Source organism: Nanorana parkeri, unplaced genomic scaffold, assembly GCF_000935625.1.
Source record: "Nanorana parkeri isolate BGI_ZX_2015 unplaced genomic scaffold, ASM93562v1 scaffold138, whole genome shotgun sequence".
NCBI classification, from domain to species: domain Eukaryota; kingdom Metazoa; phylum Chordata; class Amphibia; order Anura; family Dicroglossidae; genus Nanorana; species Nanorana parkeri.
This window is the reverse complement of record NW_017306406.1, coordinates 1868355-1883154: the sequence shown is the minus strand read 5'-3', so window position 1 is coordinate 1883154 and position 14800 is coordinate 1868355. Positions and strand designations below refer to the sequence as shown.

At 42.9% G+C, this 14800-nt stretch overlaps 1 protein-coding gene across 1 annotated transcript in view; it reads right to left on the bottom strand.

Annotated features, from left to right (window-relative positions):
* Positions 1-961: 961 nt before the first annotated feature.
* ZFAT (zinc finger and AT-hook domain containing) overlaps positions 962-14800 on the bottom strand; it is a 159278-nt gene continuing 145439 nt past the window's right edge. Inside the window, exons 16-17 of the mRNA XM_018554003.1 lie at positions 7916-8040; positions 962-1228 (exon numbers count right to left, since the gene is read on the bottom strand). Coding sequence (XP_018409505.1) covers positions 989-1228; positions 7916-8040 — 365 coding nt within the window. The 3' untranslated portion in view covers positions 962-988. The remainder of the gene's footprint in view (positions 1229-7915; positions 8041-14800) is intronic.

Here is a 14800-nt window from a genome sequence, read left to right as displayed (position 1 = left end):
AAATCCCGGACCAGTCTACAATGCAAACTCTTTTTTCAATGGACACCTGTTGCCTTCGACTTACTTCTGAGTCCGATATATACACTAATCCCAATACCTGACCCCCCCCCCCCATGTGACATGTGATGTAGGCGACGTACACCGGCCAATTTATTTTGTAATAAAAAAGAAACAACAATCCACAGAAACTTGATTTCTTTTTATTTACATATCTGCAGAGATTTGTCAAAAAAAAAATGCCCTTAAATGAGCAAATCTAGGAGTATAAACCCTACCGGAGCAAAACACACACGTGAACTTCTCTGTAAACATAATTCGGGTTCAGTTCCAGCTAAATTCAAAACCTATTAGTCGTGTTATTGCTAAACCAAAAAAATAAAATACATTCCAAGGCAGTTACTAATGGTCTTTGGGATGAACTTAAAAGCCGAACTCCAGACAAACACGCAGATGGAATACATATATGGGAGCTGTTTTACCTGCCCATCCAGTCCTGAGAAGTATACAGCCCTGCCACGCAGTACAGCCCTTTTTGGTAGGGAAGGGGACCTGGTCTTTCTTTGCTGCCGTTTTACATGATAGTTTATTCCCCCTCCCTGTGACTGGGCAGTAAAAGGAGAAGCAGCAGACTGGTGAGCTCTTCTCTCTGCTCCTTGCAGCAGCCCCGATTGGCCCCTTGTGCTGGTTCTCCCAGCCTGAGCCCTGCTGTACAGGGACTGCAAGCCATCTTTAGGTACTGATACTGCTTGGTGTGGGTTAATGAATACAGAGCTGACTTTGGCTGCGCCTCTTATACCTCCCTAGAGTTCAGCATTTACTGGAAGTGTAGATGGACATTCCGCCCCGGGACAGTTGCCATATTGCGCTACTCTTCTTCAGTTTGGCTTTGTGAGATTCGGGGTACAATGGGACTCTGTGCCAGGGGATACCTTCATTTCAGTGTAAACTGAAGAAGCACTGATAGGTCGTCTTATTTCCCAGAGCTGTCTCATATTTCTTGTAAGATGTGCTCCATTGTACCATCTGCCACAGGCTCCATGGCTTCCTGGACATAAACGATGAACTCCGAGGCTTCCTCCCCTTGTGTGTACACCGTGACGGTTTCGATGCCCTCGACTTCATCCGAAGAGACGACTAGGTGGTGCTGCTCCCCCAGCCCGATGGAGGCCTGCTGCAAGGCTTCCTGGATCATCACAGTGTGATTGGCCGCTTGCTCCTCTTCCGTCACCTGTGGGGAAAAATAGAACAGGTTATAAAGGGGAACTTGTGAGAGTGCTGCCATAGGGAGGGGTTAGAACTCCTGCCAATGCTTCTAATTTGACTGTTCCTGCCTATTCCGGTGACTCCACCTGTCTGGTCTCTGCCCCCTCCTGTAACAAAGACCGGTCACTGCGGCTTTCTCTCCTAGTGCAGGGTGACTAGTCTCGTCTTTGCCCCTTCTTGCAATAAAGACCGGTTACTGCTGCTCTCTCCCCTTGTGCAGGGTGACTGGCCTTGACTCCCGCCCCCTCCAGTAGTTTTCTGCAGGCAGCCTATAGTGGGTGGAGCCTGTTGGGCCCCTCCCACAGCTTTGCTAAGGCTATGTACAGCACAGTAATGATGTCACCACTATTTTAACAAGACAATAAGGAGGTTTATACATGAGTTTGGTGCCCTCAACATGGACGTTAATGTTTTTTAAGACTATGTGGCTATTGAGGAATACATTTAAATGGCAACAGGTGCCTGGGGTTCGGCTTTAACTCTTCCTCACTCTAGTTAAAAGTAAAAGCTGAAGAAAACCCCAGTAGATGAAACGTAAAACACGTTATTAGAGCAGCAGCTGCCAGCTTCCTGCCGACATTTGTCATTAAAAGCCACCAGGAAGGTTTCACAAAGTGCTTTTGCGTCTCATTGAACATTCTCGACATCCCAATGACTGATTGATTCAGCGATCACATGTAAACTCAATGTATGAGGCCAGCAAGAGTCAAATTGCTGCTCCCCGGGATCTTTTGTAGGAAAACTGGTCTGTAAAGCTGCAATTGTTTGTCCATTTCCATCATATAAATTATCTTTTTTAGCATGCGTGTTTTCTATATACGAAACTTGGCAAACTAGTGACAGCAGTCTTCACTGGATATATACGACCATCACATCTACATATGACCTTTACATCTACTATATGGCCGCCACCTCTACTGTATGGCCGCCACCTCTACTGTATGGCCGCCACATCTACTGTATGGCCGCCACATCTACTGTATGGCCAGCACATCTACTGTATGACCAGCACATCTACTATATGGCCATCATCTCTACTATATGGCCACCACATCTACTATATGGCCACCACATCTACTATATGGCCAGCACATCTACTATATGGCCAGCACATCTACTATAAGGCCAGCACATCTTCTATATGGCCACCACACTTACCCCTCCAATGCAGTTGATCTGTTTCTGGTCATGGGCAACGTTAATACTACAGCATACAAAGACAATTTGAACAATTGTGCCCTTCCGGCCTTTGATAACAGTTTGGTGAAGGCCCTTCTCTGTTCCACCATGACTGTACCCCTGTGCACAAAACCAGCTCCACAAAAGACATGGATTGATGAGTTTGGTGTAGAGCAGGGGTAGCCAAACTCCAGCTGTGGTGGAACTACAAATCCCATGAGGCATTGAAAGATTCTCACAGCCACGAGTCCCGGAGAGAGATGCATCATGGGATTTGTAGTTTCCCCACAGCTGGAGGGCCGGAGTTTGGCTACCCATGATGTAGAGGAACTCAGGTGACCTGCACAGAGCAATGACCTCAACGCTACTAAATACATTTTGGTTGAATTGAAACACCAACTGCAAGCCAGATCTTCAAACTAGTATTGTAAATGAATGGGAATACATTTCCACAGACACTCCAGAATCTTGTGGAAAGCATTTTTTGGAAAAGTGGAGATGTTAGAGATACAAAGGGGCCCAAATCCATATTAGTGTCCATGGTTTTGGGATGAGATGTCCAACGAGCTCATAAAGGTGTGACAGTGAAGTGTCCTCAAGCTTTTGGCCACATACTGGAGCTTCCTTCTTTCTGCCCTGCACACCTCGATTCATTTCTAGGATTACACTCACATTGGCTGTTTACATGGGAAGCAAAAATAATGTATTCCTATTGTAAAAGCCCCATTTCATGTAAACGCAGTAAAAAGTAAGTGCTACCAGGTGCTTATTCATTCAGAATTCATGAAACTGTACAATTTCCACAAGGGACGGAGCCCCGTTCCCTCTATTTATACTTTTTATAAGCGCTGTCATGAAAATATAAATCACTAACAGGTTTTCCCTCCCGTTTGATGTGCTTCAAATGTCAGCTCTGCAAAAATGATCCATATTTCTTCCTTTCTAGTATGATAAATCACAATTCTGTACCAAGATTTGCATTTCAAAGTCAGTGTTTACATCATCTCACTTCTGAAAATTCTCATTTACATTCTTATAGAACAGCCGCCGGCCGAGGCCCCTCCGCTGAATGATAGCGGGAGGGATGTGGGCCACGAAATAAGCAACGGTGCCAGTTGAAATTCCCTTACTTGGCATCTCTGTTCTGGTTTGATACCAGCAGTGCGTTTAAAGGAAAATATGAAAGCCGCTGCCTCGCAGGTTAGGAGGGAACACAGCTGGCGTTTCGGAGAAAAAATGTCCCCTGGAGGGATATTAAAGAGAACCAGTCATAAGTCGTGTTTATGCGTGAGGCGGAATATCATAACTATGTAGGCTTAGGTATGAAAGACTCACATTTTCATGAGCGTCAGACGTCTCATATAACCAATAGCCTGACCTCACACACTCACTGCTACGGAGTGTGCATAACATTTCTCTTAACTACAAAGTGTGAAAGCCATCAGATGGGAGAGCTTAGCTAAATATTTGCAAATACAGACTTTATTATAGTCTGTATTTGCATAGGAACCATCAGTGGAAAGGAAAGGGGAAAAGGGGGACTAATGTGAAGGTGCACTATGTAAAGAGCTGCATAAATCGTGTAATGTAAATACCTGTAATATATTCAAAAAAACTAGAAAGAGAGGAGAGAGACACGGAAGAAGAAAGAGAGAGGGGAGCACATACATGACGAGAGAAATTAAAACTATCCTTGTTGCACTCCTTACAGATAAGTCCCTTGTAGTGGGGGGTGCTCGCAGTGACTGCGGATGGCGCCACAAATATCAGCAAATTATAGAAATGTCACCAGCACACCGGTCCTTTTAGGAGATCAAATGCTTCATTTATTGAAGTTCTTTGTCATATGAACAAAGAACTTCAATAAATGAAGCTTATGCTCTCCTAAAAGGACCGGTGTGCTGGTGACATTTCTATCATTTACATGGGGACAGAAAGACAGTGGAGATTGAGATAGGGGAGACAGAGAGAGGCATGGGAGAAAGAGAAATGGGAGAAAGAGAGAGACGTGGGAGAAAGAGAGAGACGTGGGAGAAAGAGAGACATGTTCGAAAGAGAAATGAGAGAAAGAGAGAGACATAGGAAAAAGAGAAATGGGAGAAAGTGAGAGACATGGGAAAGAGAGAAGTGGAAGAAAGAGAGGCGTGGGAGAAAGAGAGAGGCATTCCGTTTGTTTTGTGAGGTGGCTGAGATAAGCTCACCCCCTGGTAGATAGGAAACCTTCCTGTTTAGTCAGGGCCTGGGTGGCAAGGATTTGTTTTCTGTTTTATCGCAACCTTTTAAATAAAGACACTGACTGCAAGTCAGATAAACAAAGGACTTTGCTGCCTGGACTACCTATATATATATATATACAGCAGCTGAACATTTTGTTGAGCTACAGTAAACCTTTCCCCATGAAAACAGTCTGATGAAGTTATCACAGCAGTGTGAAAGACATGTGCTCCCCTCAGGCTCAGCAAACACACAGCAATGATCTGCTGTACAGCAGGACGAGGAAGGAGACAGCCCGGAGGAGACTCCAAGGAGATGTGGATTTAGCCTTTATTAAACATGGATAGAACAGTGTCAGAAAGCCTTACAGATTACCCGCTGGATCCCGGAGAAACAGAATGTGTAATACCAAGACAAAAAGGCACAGGAATGCTACAACCCCTATATCAAGTACAAATAAAAAAAATTAAGATTCACTGCCATCCAAATACAGACAGTGTAGAGAAATGTAACTTCACACAGCACAAAGTTAATTCACCATATGTTTACTTACGTTGCAATAGCAATCTGTCACTGTTTTATTATCACGCATCTATAAAATGGGATAATGTAAAATGCCTACTTAGCTTCCACCTCTTAGCAAATAAATTAAGAGTCTGGATAGAAATATTAAGGCCGCCATTACTGACTTGTTTTCAGATGTGCAGGATTCATGGTTATCATACTCATCCTTTCAATACTTGCCTGGTAGCCCAACTTGTATACCAAGGGCCACCTGCTGCCATTTGGTACTCGTCATACACCCCCTGGATATCAGGAGTCAGCGGTGGGGGTTTTAATTTTGTAAGGAGAGTGATGTTTAGCAGTCACGTGTAACAGATCCTCGACCCCAACAGTCTTCTGCAGCATGTCTTTAGTCTCCAGCACCTTGTGGTAACAGTTCACTGTAGGCCCTTTTCTGTTCCAGCATGACTGTGTCCCTTGTGTACAAATCCAACCTTATAAAGACATGGTTTCAAAACTACATTCTATGGAGATGTTGGACATGGACATTAAGAAGGAGTTGTCCCTATTTGTGTAGCTCCAGTCTTCTGAGAAGGTTTTGGAGAGTGCCTGTGAGAATTTGCGTCTATCCAGACAAAGACACATTTGTAAGGTCAGGTACTTATGTTGGGTGCGAAGACTTGGTTCAAAGTTGGCTTCCCAAAGGTGTTCAGTGGGGTTGAGCAGTGGTGTCACAAGGGAGGTGCTGCCCGCACCTGGGTGACACCAAAATGACTGACAGTCATTTTGGTGTCAACCCCTCTGAAAAGTCAGGCACTCTGTCATGGACAAAGAGCCCGACTTTTGCTCTAGAGAGGAGGGGACACAGCGGCATACCTTATCCCGCAGGGTGAACGTCCCCTCCTCTCTCTGCCGGCGTCCATCACCAAGATGGCCGCCGGCAGGTAACAGCGGTACAGCGCGTGATGGCGTCACTGCACGGTGTCACCTGGTACCCGCACCGGGTGCCACCACACCTTGGGGCGCCTCTGGGGTTGAGGTCATTGGTGTGGAGGAATGGCCCCCACAGCGCAAACTGGCCAAACTATGCCTTTATGGAGCTGACTTTGTGCACAAGGGTCATGCTGAAACAGGAAATGGTCTTCCCTAAATTGTTACGCACTGTCATGCTGGAACAGGAAATGTTCTTCCCTAAAGTGCTGCACACAATTGTCCAAAATGGCTTTGTATATTGTAGCCTCAACCGTACCCTTCACTGGAATCAGCTGAACATTTGGAGGGGGCGTCCACATACATTTGGTTGAATAATAGTATGCAAAAAAATTATTTTAAAGAAAGAAAAAGTGGGGTTTTGAAAGCACCAGAAAATGACAACTCCAACCACAATATGTAAAAATATATTTGGAATGTATAAGGGAAGACAAACGTGGAGGAGACTGGGATAAAAAGATACAGGGTGGATCTATAGGCTACGGGCCATACAGCCACCTGGGCTGAATGAAACCCTTAGCTTTAAATTCTTACTTTAAAAATACTCCCCAAAGGAACTAATAACAGTCTATATCCCCTATGACCACCCCAAGAGCGATTCTATACCATCCAGGACGCTTACTGGGAAATACCACCAACCAAATACACAAAAATAGAAGTGTGGGAAATGCTTCCCCAGGCCCATTAAAATGATAGATTCATCTGCAAATACATCTTAAATGCAATCACAGTGATAAAAACATACGACTCATGTGATATATAATTAATGTATTCTGGACAGATTACATCTCTATGACTGAAAAATACCAGTCTGTATAAACTCTCAAGGTAGCCATACCTTGCTTGCAGGTTGGTGTTAGTGGAGAATTGATCTGCTCCACCCTCTAACCCTTCGAGCATTATCTATATAGGTCATGTTGATATATTGTGGATATCAGATGAAGTAATACTGGGGATAAATACATCTACCCACTATTTTGGATGGGGAATTATGTGGATTTTTAATTAACATTGTTTTCTGTATTTAATCATGCTCATCAAGTTGTTACAAATTGAATCATGTTGTGTGCCGAGGGTCACACTCTGTTCCTAGGGCAGTGTTAGTAGTGAGCAATTATTTCATTCCACAGCCCTACGAACAATTGTATAAGGACCTCTTTATATGTTATCTGGTCATTTGGCATTTGAACCCCAATCATGTATGTCTACAAGAACATAGGATGAATCATGTATGTTTCTGTTAATGGTGAGGTATTGTGCATGTGGAAAGAGCTGTGTTAGGGACTATCTACTCAATGTTATCATTGGCTTTAAGCCCTCTTTGTTTCCTTTTTTAAGATTTATATGAAATAAATAAATATATTTTTACATATTGTGGTTGGAGTTGTCATTTTCTGGTGCTTTCAAAACCCCACTTTTTCTTTCTTTAAAATAATTTTTTTGCATACTACTTACCAGGGGTGTGGCACCTAAATATCCAGATACAGGTCAAAACTTTTTTACTCAATGGTTGAATAATAGGTGTATTGGTCAAGTGTCCACAAACATATAACCATATAGTGTTTATTATTACATACAAGCAGGACAATATGGAACAACAAGCGAGCGACAAAGTGAAAGTCATATCAACAGCTACTTTTATTTAGACTTTACAAAGAAGATTCAAAAGGTCTACCCGTGGAAAAAAAAACATTGTCGCTTCCCTTAATACATCGATGCTGCAATGTCTGCTACAATCCTATTAAAGTGAAAATAAGGGAATTACCTGCTCAACAACTGTCACGGTTCCCGGTGCCATGGCAACTACAGAGGCAACAGCGTCATGGGACTCTGTGCCCAACTCGATGATTTGTTGGAGTATGTTCATAGCTGTGGGGTCGAGCTTCTCACCTTAAGAAAAACAAAAAAAATCAATAGGTACAAGTTAACGGCAGCCCCAGTGATAAAGTCCGCCGACGCGCTCTTTGCCCTCTGCGGCCTCTTTGAAAAACAAACGGCAGTCAAAGAGTGCAGAGTTTGGAATACGTGTGATTCTTCCGGGTGTATTAAAATGCATAATTAATGAACAGGAAATTAACACAACTTTTCTCATTATGTGAAAGGACTGGGTACCAAGTGGCTTCATAAATGTCTTTCTCTCTCTCTCTTTGCGTTGTGTATGCTTCCTCTAAAGCTGCCATCTGTGAGACCATCTGCAGTATTCCGGAAAAACAAAGCAAGTCTTCTGCATAGCAATTTTCAGATATGAAAACAAATAATGTTCAGAAATTAGGTTTAGGATCACCTTATGCTATACAGACACAATAATGTCATGCAAATCTCCTTCCTTGTGCACCACTCAATAGGGTAGTAAACATGAAAAGATGGAGGGTGGAATGCTAATGGTTAATATAATAGGTATAGCTAGTGTATTCTAAATATAAAATTTTTACTAGAGTTTCCCTGCAATCTACAGCAATACAGCAATGACTAATTCACTCCACAGGAGAGCTTTAAAGCTGAACCCCGGGATACGCAAATATTGTCTAAATCCAAGAGTCATGTGTTTTCTTCCTTAAATCTTTGTAAGCTTTGTGAATTTCTTCCAGATCTGTGCAGTAATCCAGTGTGCGACTTGGAGCTTCCTGTAATAAAGAACGCTCACTGCAAATCTCTCTATTTGTGCAGGGTAACTGGTCTAGTTTCCGCCCCCCTCCTGTAATAAGGACCATTCACTGCTGCTCTCTTTGGTTGTGCATAGAGACTGATCTTGTCTCTGCCCCCTCCTGTAATAAAGACCAGTTACTGCAGCTCTCTCTCCATGTGCATGGTGACTGGTCTTGTGTCCACCCCCTCCTGTAATAAAGACCTCTCACTGCTGCTGCTCTCTCCTTTACAGGGTGACTGGTCTGGTCTCCGCCCCCTCCTGTAATAAAGACTGGTTCACTGCTGCTGCTCTCTCCTTGTGCAGGGTGACTGGTCTGGTCTCCGCCCCCTACTGTAATAAAGACCGCTCACTGCTGCTCTCTCTCTCTCCTTGTGCAAGGTGACTGCTCTTGTCTCCGCCCCCTACTGTAATAAAGACCGGCCACTGCTGCTCTCTCTCCTCGTGCAGGGTGACTGGTCTGGTCTCTGCCCCTTCTATAGTTAGCCTGTAGTGGGTGGGGCCTGCTGGGTCTCTCCCACAACTCTGCACAGGCTATGTAATGATGTCACTGCTACTTTTACAAAGTAATAATAGGGTTTCCAAAGGCATTAAGTGCTCGCAAAGTGGATTTATATTCTTTTGTGGTGATTGAGGAATATAAGTAAATGAATGGAATTTAGCTTTAAACTTAAGAAGTGAGAAGTGTTCCAAGCCCCTAGAACAGTTGGCTAGTCTTTATGTTGCCCACTTTCCTGCATTTGACCTCAGTTGTCAGTGTCCGGATAACTCAGGACACAAGTAAGCGTTAAACTTATGAAGGGGGAGCTAACCGTCCCTTAACACTATTGGCTAGCGTCTCTGTTGCCCACTTCTCCTGCAATAGGCTTCAGTTGTCGGTCAGTGGACAAATCTGGATACAGGGAAGTTTTAAACTTAAAGAGACCCTGTCATCTAGTATTTTTAAGGCAAAATTGAAGTGTTTTTCATTTCCGTAATTTTAAAAAAAATTACATTTCCATGTGCCATTGAACTTGCTAGAAAATGTGACTACTCCAGCAAGAGTCAATTCCCAAACACAGCCCCTTCCCTCCTTTTACGTAATAGCCCCCCTCCTCTTCTGGGAATGTCTAAGTACTCTCACTGCTGGCTGGTAAAAGGGAATACTATAGATCCGGTGCACTGTGCGTCACACAGCTGGCCTCTGTATTCTGCATTGCACCACTGAATTCTGTAATGTGCGTTGTTACTGATCTTTGTACTCTGCGTCACACCGCTGACCTGGCGGAGATAAGGCCAGGGCAGGGTAGGGTTTAGGTGGGGCAACTGGTGGCGAGTAAATTTTAAGGTCTGGCTAGTAGCTTAGGACTTGAAATTTTGAGCCCTGCTATAGAGTATCATTGATTGACAGCTCCGAGTCCGCTGGGCTGCTGACATCATATGGCACCCAGTACCAGTCTCAGGACTTTTGGATACAAGGGAGACAAATAAGCAGAAATTAAAGTTTATGGACATATTCTTATGAGAAGATTTTGAATGAATGGTCTGGAGACCGGGTCTCTTTAGGACGAGAGAGCTGTCCTGCACTCACACACTGTTGGCTAGTCTCTGTTGCTCACTTTCCTGCACTAGACTGTAATAGTCAGTGACTGGATGACTCTGATGACTAATGACTAACACGGGGAGTGAAGGGAAAAGGCTCTGATGGATATAAAATTACATTGTTATTCCATTTGGCGTGATTGCTGCCCATGTAGTGCAAAGCACTAGCAAAATCTCTAGCCCCCCACTTTTAGCTGCTTAATACTGGCCAGTCTTGGGTCTTTCTTTTGTGGCCACTAGCATTGGCTACCTCCAAGCAAAGAATCAACCTTTCCAGGTAGAACAACATGATTGTATAACAAACAAGTATTCAGACGCAAAAAAACCCATCAAAAGCCAGAATGTATGCAATCAACTGAAATAGATCATTATATGAAAAACTAGCTGAAATTATAGTTGAAATCCCCTACCCTTAAGTAGAGTAAATGATCCTTTAGCTGCCCAGCCTCATAATGTACATAATTAGGGTTGCACAGATACCAAGTACAGTACTCGGTACTTTTGAGCTCCAAGACTAGACTAGAGAAAAATTCAGAAGTTAGGAGGCCGCTGTCATTTGTAAGGAACACACGGCGCTCCTGGGAGTTCTACATCTCTGTTGTAATGTACGATTTTGTTTTTATAACTATAAATAAAGGGATGCACCGATACCAGTTTTGCGAGTACGAGTACTGGTACTTGCCGAGTACTTACAAGTACGACAGTGTGACAGTTTTTCTAAAACAATACAGACTAATGATTTCAGGACAGTGGTGGAGCTTCAGAGCCAAGTCCCAGCTGCAACCCTGATAGTTCTCATGAAAATGCCAAGTATCTGTACTGGTACTCAAAAGTATCTGTGCATCCCTATACATAATCAAGTGAAATCTTTTTATTTAAGGCTGGCTGAAATATAGTTGAACTCTCTTACACTCCTTCACTAGACTAAAGGACCTTTTAGCTGCCCAGCCTGCATAGCTCTTGCGGAGGTCCAATCTTAAATTGAACCTATTCTTTGCCCACGTTTGCTCCACAAGCAGTATATAATTGTCTCCCTTTAGCAACCCCACCCACTCCGGCAGCAAAGGAAAAATAGGATTTTGTGCTTACCTTAAAATTCTTTTCTCAGAGTTCATTGAGGGAAACAGCTCTGAAGAATTTTGAAACGTAGAGTCATGCTGCTGCCTCCAGGAGAAATGGCAAAAAAAAAAGCCTGCCACTTTAAGGACATAACCCCTCCCACCTCACACCTGCCACTTTTGCTTAGTGTCCTCAGGAGAATTGGATGTCTCCTGCAGGCAGTATGAAAGGGAATGAGAGGAGGGAGCTGTATCCATCAATAGACGGAACAAAATCCTATTTTCTCTATCGTCCATGGAGGGACAAAAATTCTAAGATGCAGGGATGTTCAAAAGCAGTCCAAAAAGATGGGCCGAGCCCCATAAAACCTAGGAGAACCAGCTCAAATACTCAGCCACTTGAAGAACCTTTTTGCCAAAACTAGCATCAGAAGAGGCAGAAATTTTAACTTTGTAAAACTTAGCAAAAATGTGAACAGAGGACCAAGTTGTGGAGTAACAAGCTTGATTCTAAAATGCAACAGGAAAGGAGGAACCTTATCCAGCAACTCATAAGCTTGAATGACAACCTGAGAAATCCGTTTATAAATAGCGGATCTAGAACCTGAACATGAGCTTCATCCCGCAACTTCAACATTTTGTTCTGAGGAAGGAACACCTTTGCTTGAAGGGTATCCAACAGAAGACCCAAATACTCCAAGCCATGTGACAGAACTAGGGATGACTTCTCAATGTTCAGAATGCACTCAAAGTCCTCTAATGTCTGCGGAACCATTAAAACATTGAACTGCAGAGACAGAAGAGACTGTTCACAAAGTAAAAGGCCATCTAAGTATCCAATAAACGCAATACCCTTGCGACGGGAATGTTCCATGTAACTTTCGTAAAAATCCTTAGATTCAAAGCCAACCCTAAGGGAAGCGTCACAAATTGATAATGAAGGTCACTTATGGCAAAATTAAGAAAACGCTGATGAGCTGGAAATACCGGAATGTGTAGATACACGTCCTTTATGTCTATGGAAACCCAAAATTCTCCTCGTCTATGAAAGGTGACAACCGGCCAAATGGATACCATCCGGAATTTGTGAATATATACAAACGCATTGAGTGCTTTCTATCCTGAACCTTAAACTTTAAACAGATTTGAGTAAAAATCTTCTGCCACAGGAACGGGAATACTAACCCTCTGCCAAAGGAAAAGAGCTGTAAACACACTGTTCCATTAGACCTTGAAGTGTGCAAAAAAGTTTCGTCTAATGCTCCTGAGACATGGGAAGCCAGAACACAGAGAACCGAGGAGGAGGAGGTGGAGGAAGATGAAAATATATTTTGAAATTTGAGTTTCACACGTCTCTGCAAATTCAATTAGGCGCCCCCCCACACAAGATAAAGAAAAGGTGGGAGCAGACCTTCGTGTTAACGCAGACTTTTTAAAATGACCAAGGATGTCTAGAGGGTCCAAAGATGTGGAAGTGTAAGACGTCTTTTGAAACTGGAAACTAAAGGAACGTATAAAAGACGTAAAAGGAAGGAGCAGGCTTACAATGCCGATCCCTATTTTTCCACATCTGAGGTAAGCGTTCACTTTTACCTCCCGCAGCTTTTTAATATCTAATCCATGATAACTTCAAAAAGATGACCACTCATGTACGGTAAAAGCAGAAGTCCCTTTTAGCACTGGGGTTCCGCTGACCAACACTTAAGCTAGAAACACAAGGAAAAGTCTGGGAAATAAGGACCGTAGCCAATAATAGTTGAAGAGCTGAACCAGTTAACGGATAAATGTTTTTTTTAACAAAATCTTCCAGAAAAGAATAGAGAGATTTAAAGTGTCTAGGAACCAGAAGCTGCTTATCCACAATTTCCCAATCCTTATATAAAACCCTATCAAAAATTGCAGACAAGCTCAGGTTTATGTGCACCAAGACTAGAAATTGCAGAAGTAGAAAAAACAGCAAAATCCTCTAAATTTAAAGAGGAACGCACAGCCTCAATTAAGAAGGCAACCAAGTCTATCTAATGCTGAATGAATCTGACACAGCCCAGGTACTGCATCAATTAAATGGCATGGTGGATATGACAAGCATACATTAGGTGTATTGTATTCTTGTATACATGAGATGATTCCTATGTGCTATGTTCCTTAATCAAGGAAGGAAAGAGTGCACGCCCCAGACACCTAGAAAAGTGTCACCAATGTCTGACCGTTGTATAACTTTCATGAGCGCTGCCGCTCCTTACTGAGTGAAAACTACATCATCAGTAGTCAGGCAGGAGGAGGGAAATAAACAGTAACATGTTTTCCCAGTAAGCCTGAGCAGAAATAAAGAAGAGTGCTCCCCAATGTGGCCAACTTGTCAAGTACATAAAGTATAACAATCACAGGTCACCACAGCAACACCTCAGAGGTCTTGTAAGGTACAGACCACTTATCTGGAAGAAACAGAAACATTAGTGACACCGATGTAAAGCACAAATGTCACAAGCTTCTAAATAAAACCAGCAGTAAGACACAAAATAGGAAAGGAAAATACTCACTTTCACACAGTGCCCTGCTACCGCAACTACCTGCTGCAGACAGCAGAATAATCGAAGAATGGCTGTGGAATAGTTAAAGTAAACAGGAGATCTCTGTTCTCCCCAATAAGCGACATGAAGAAAAGAAGCACACTAAAAACCGCTCCTTTCACTGCTGATAGAAACGCAATACACTGCTATGAGGACACAAGGAAAATGGGCTGCACATGTGCAGTAGATTAAAAAAAAAAAGTGCGTCATCAAATTGAAGTCCCCGCCTTTACGATACAGCGGGAAATCTAAATAAAATGGAGACAAAATTCACATAAAAAGGCATTTAGCCAAATGGGGGTCTAAAAGCAGACAGGCCAATTAAAATAAAGAGGAAGGAAAACACCCAACCTTATAAACAAGAGGTAAAAACTTTTTATTTTGCTAACCCCCCCATGCCCCTGTTCCCGACATAACAGGAATCACCAGGTAATATTGTCCTGACTATTAAATGATGAAAACAGGACCGCAGGGCAAAGCATAATTACTGAGACCAGAAACTACCCGATTCATAACAACTAGAGAGACTTCCAGGATTTAACCCCTTTGTGACTGATTATTTTATTCTATAGGATCTTGGCATTCAGAAAATATATAATGTTGGGGGGTTTTAAGTAATTTTCCGGCCTAAAAATGTGGAATATAACATGGGTACAAAAAATGAAAAAAAGGCCTCAGTCATGAAGGGGTTAATATACGGTATGAATAAGTAGCAGCTCTTAGTAGTAGAATCTTTAATGAAACAAAATAATAAACCAGAAGAGAAGGAGGCATCTGTTCTCCTGAGGACAATAAGC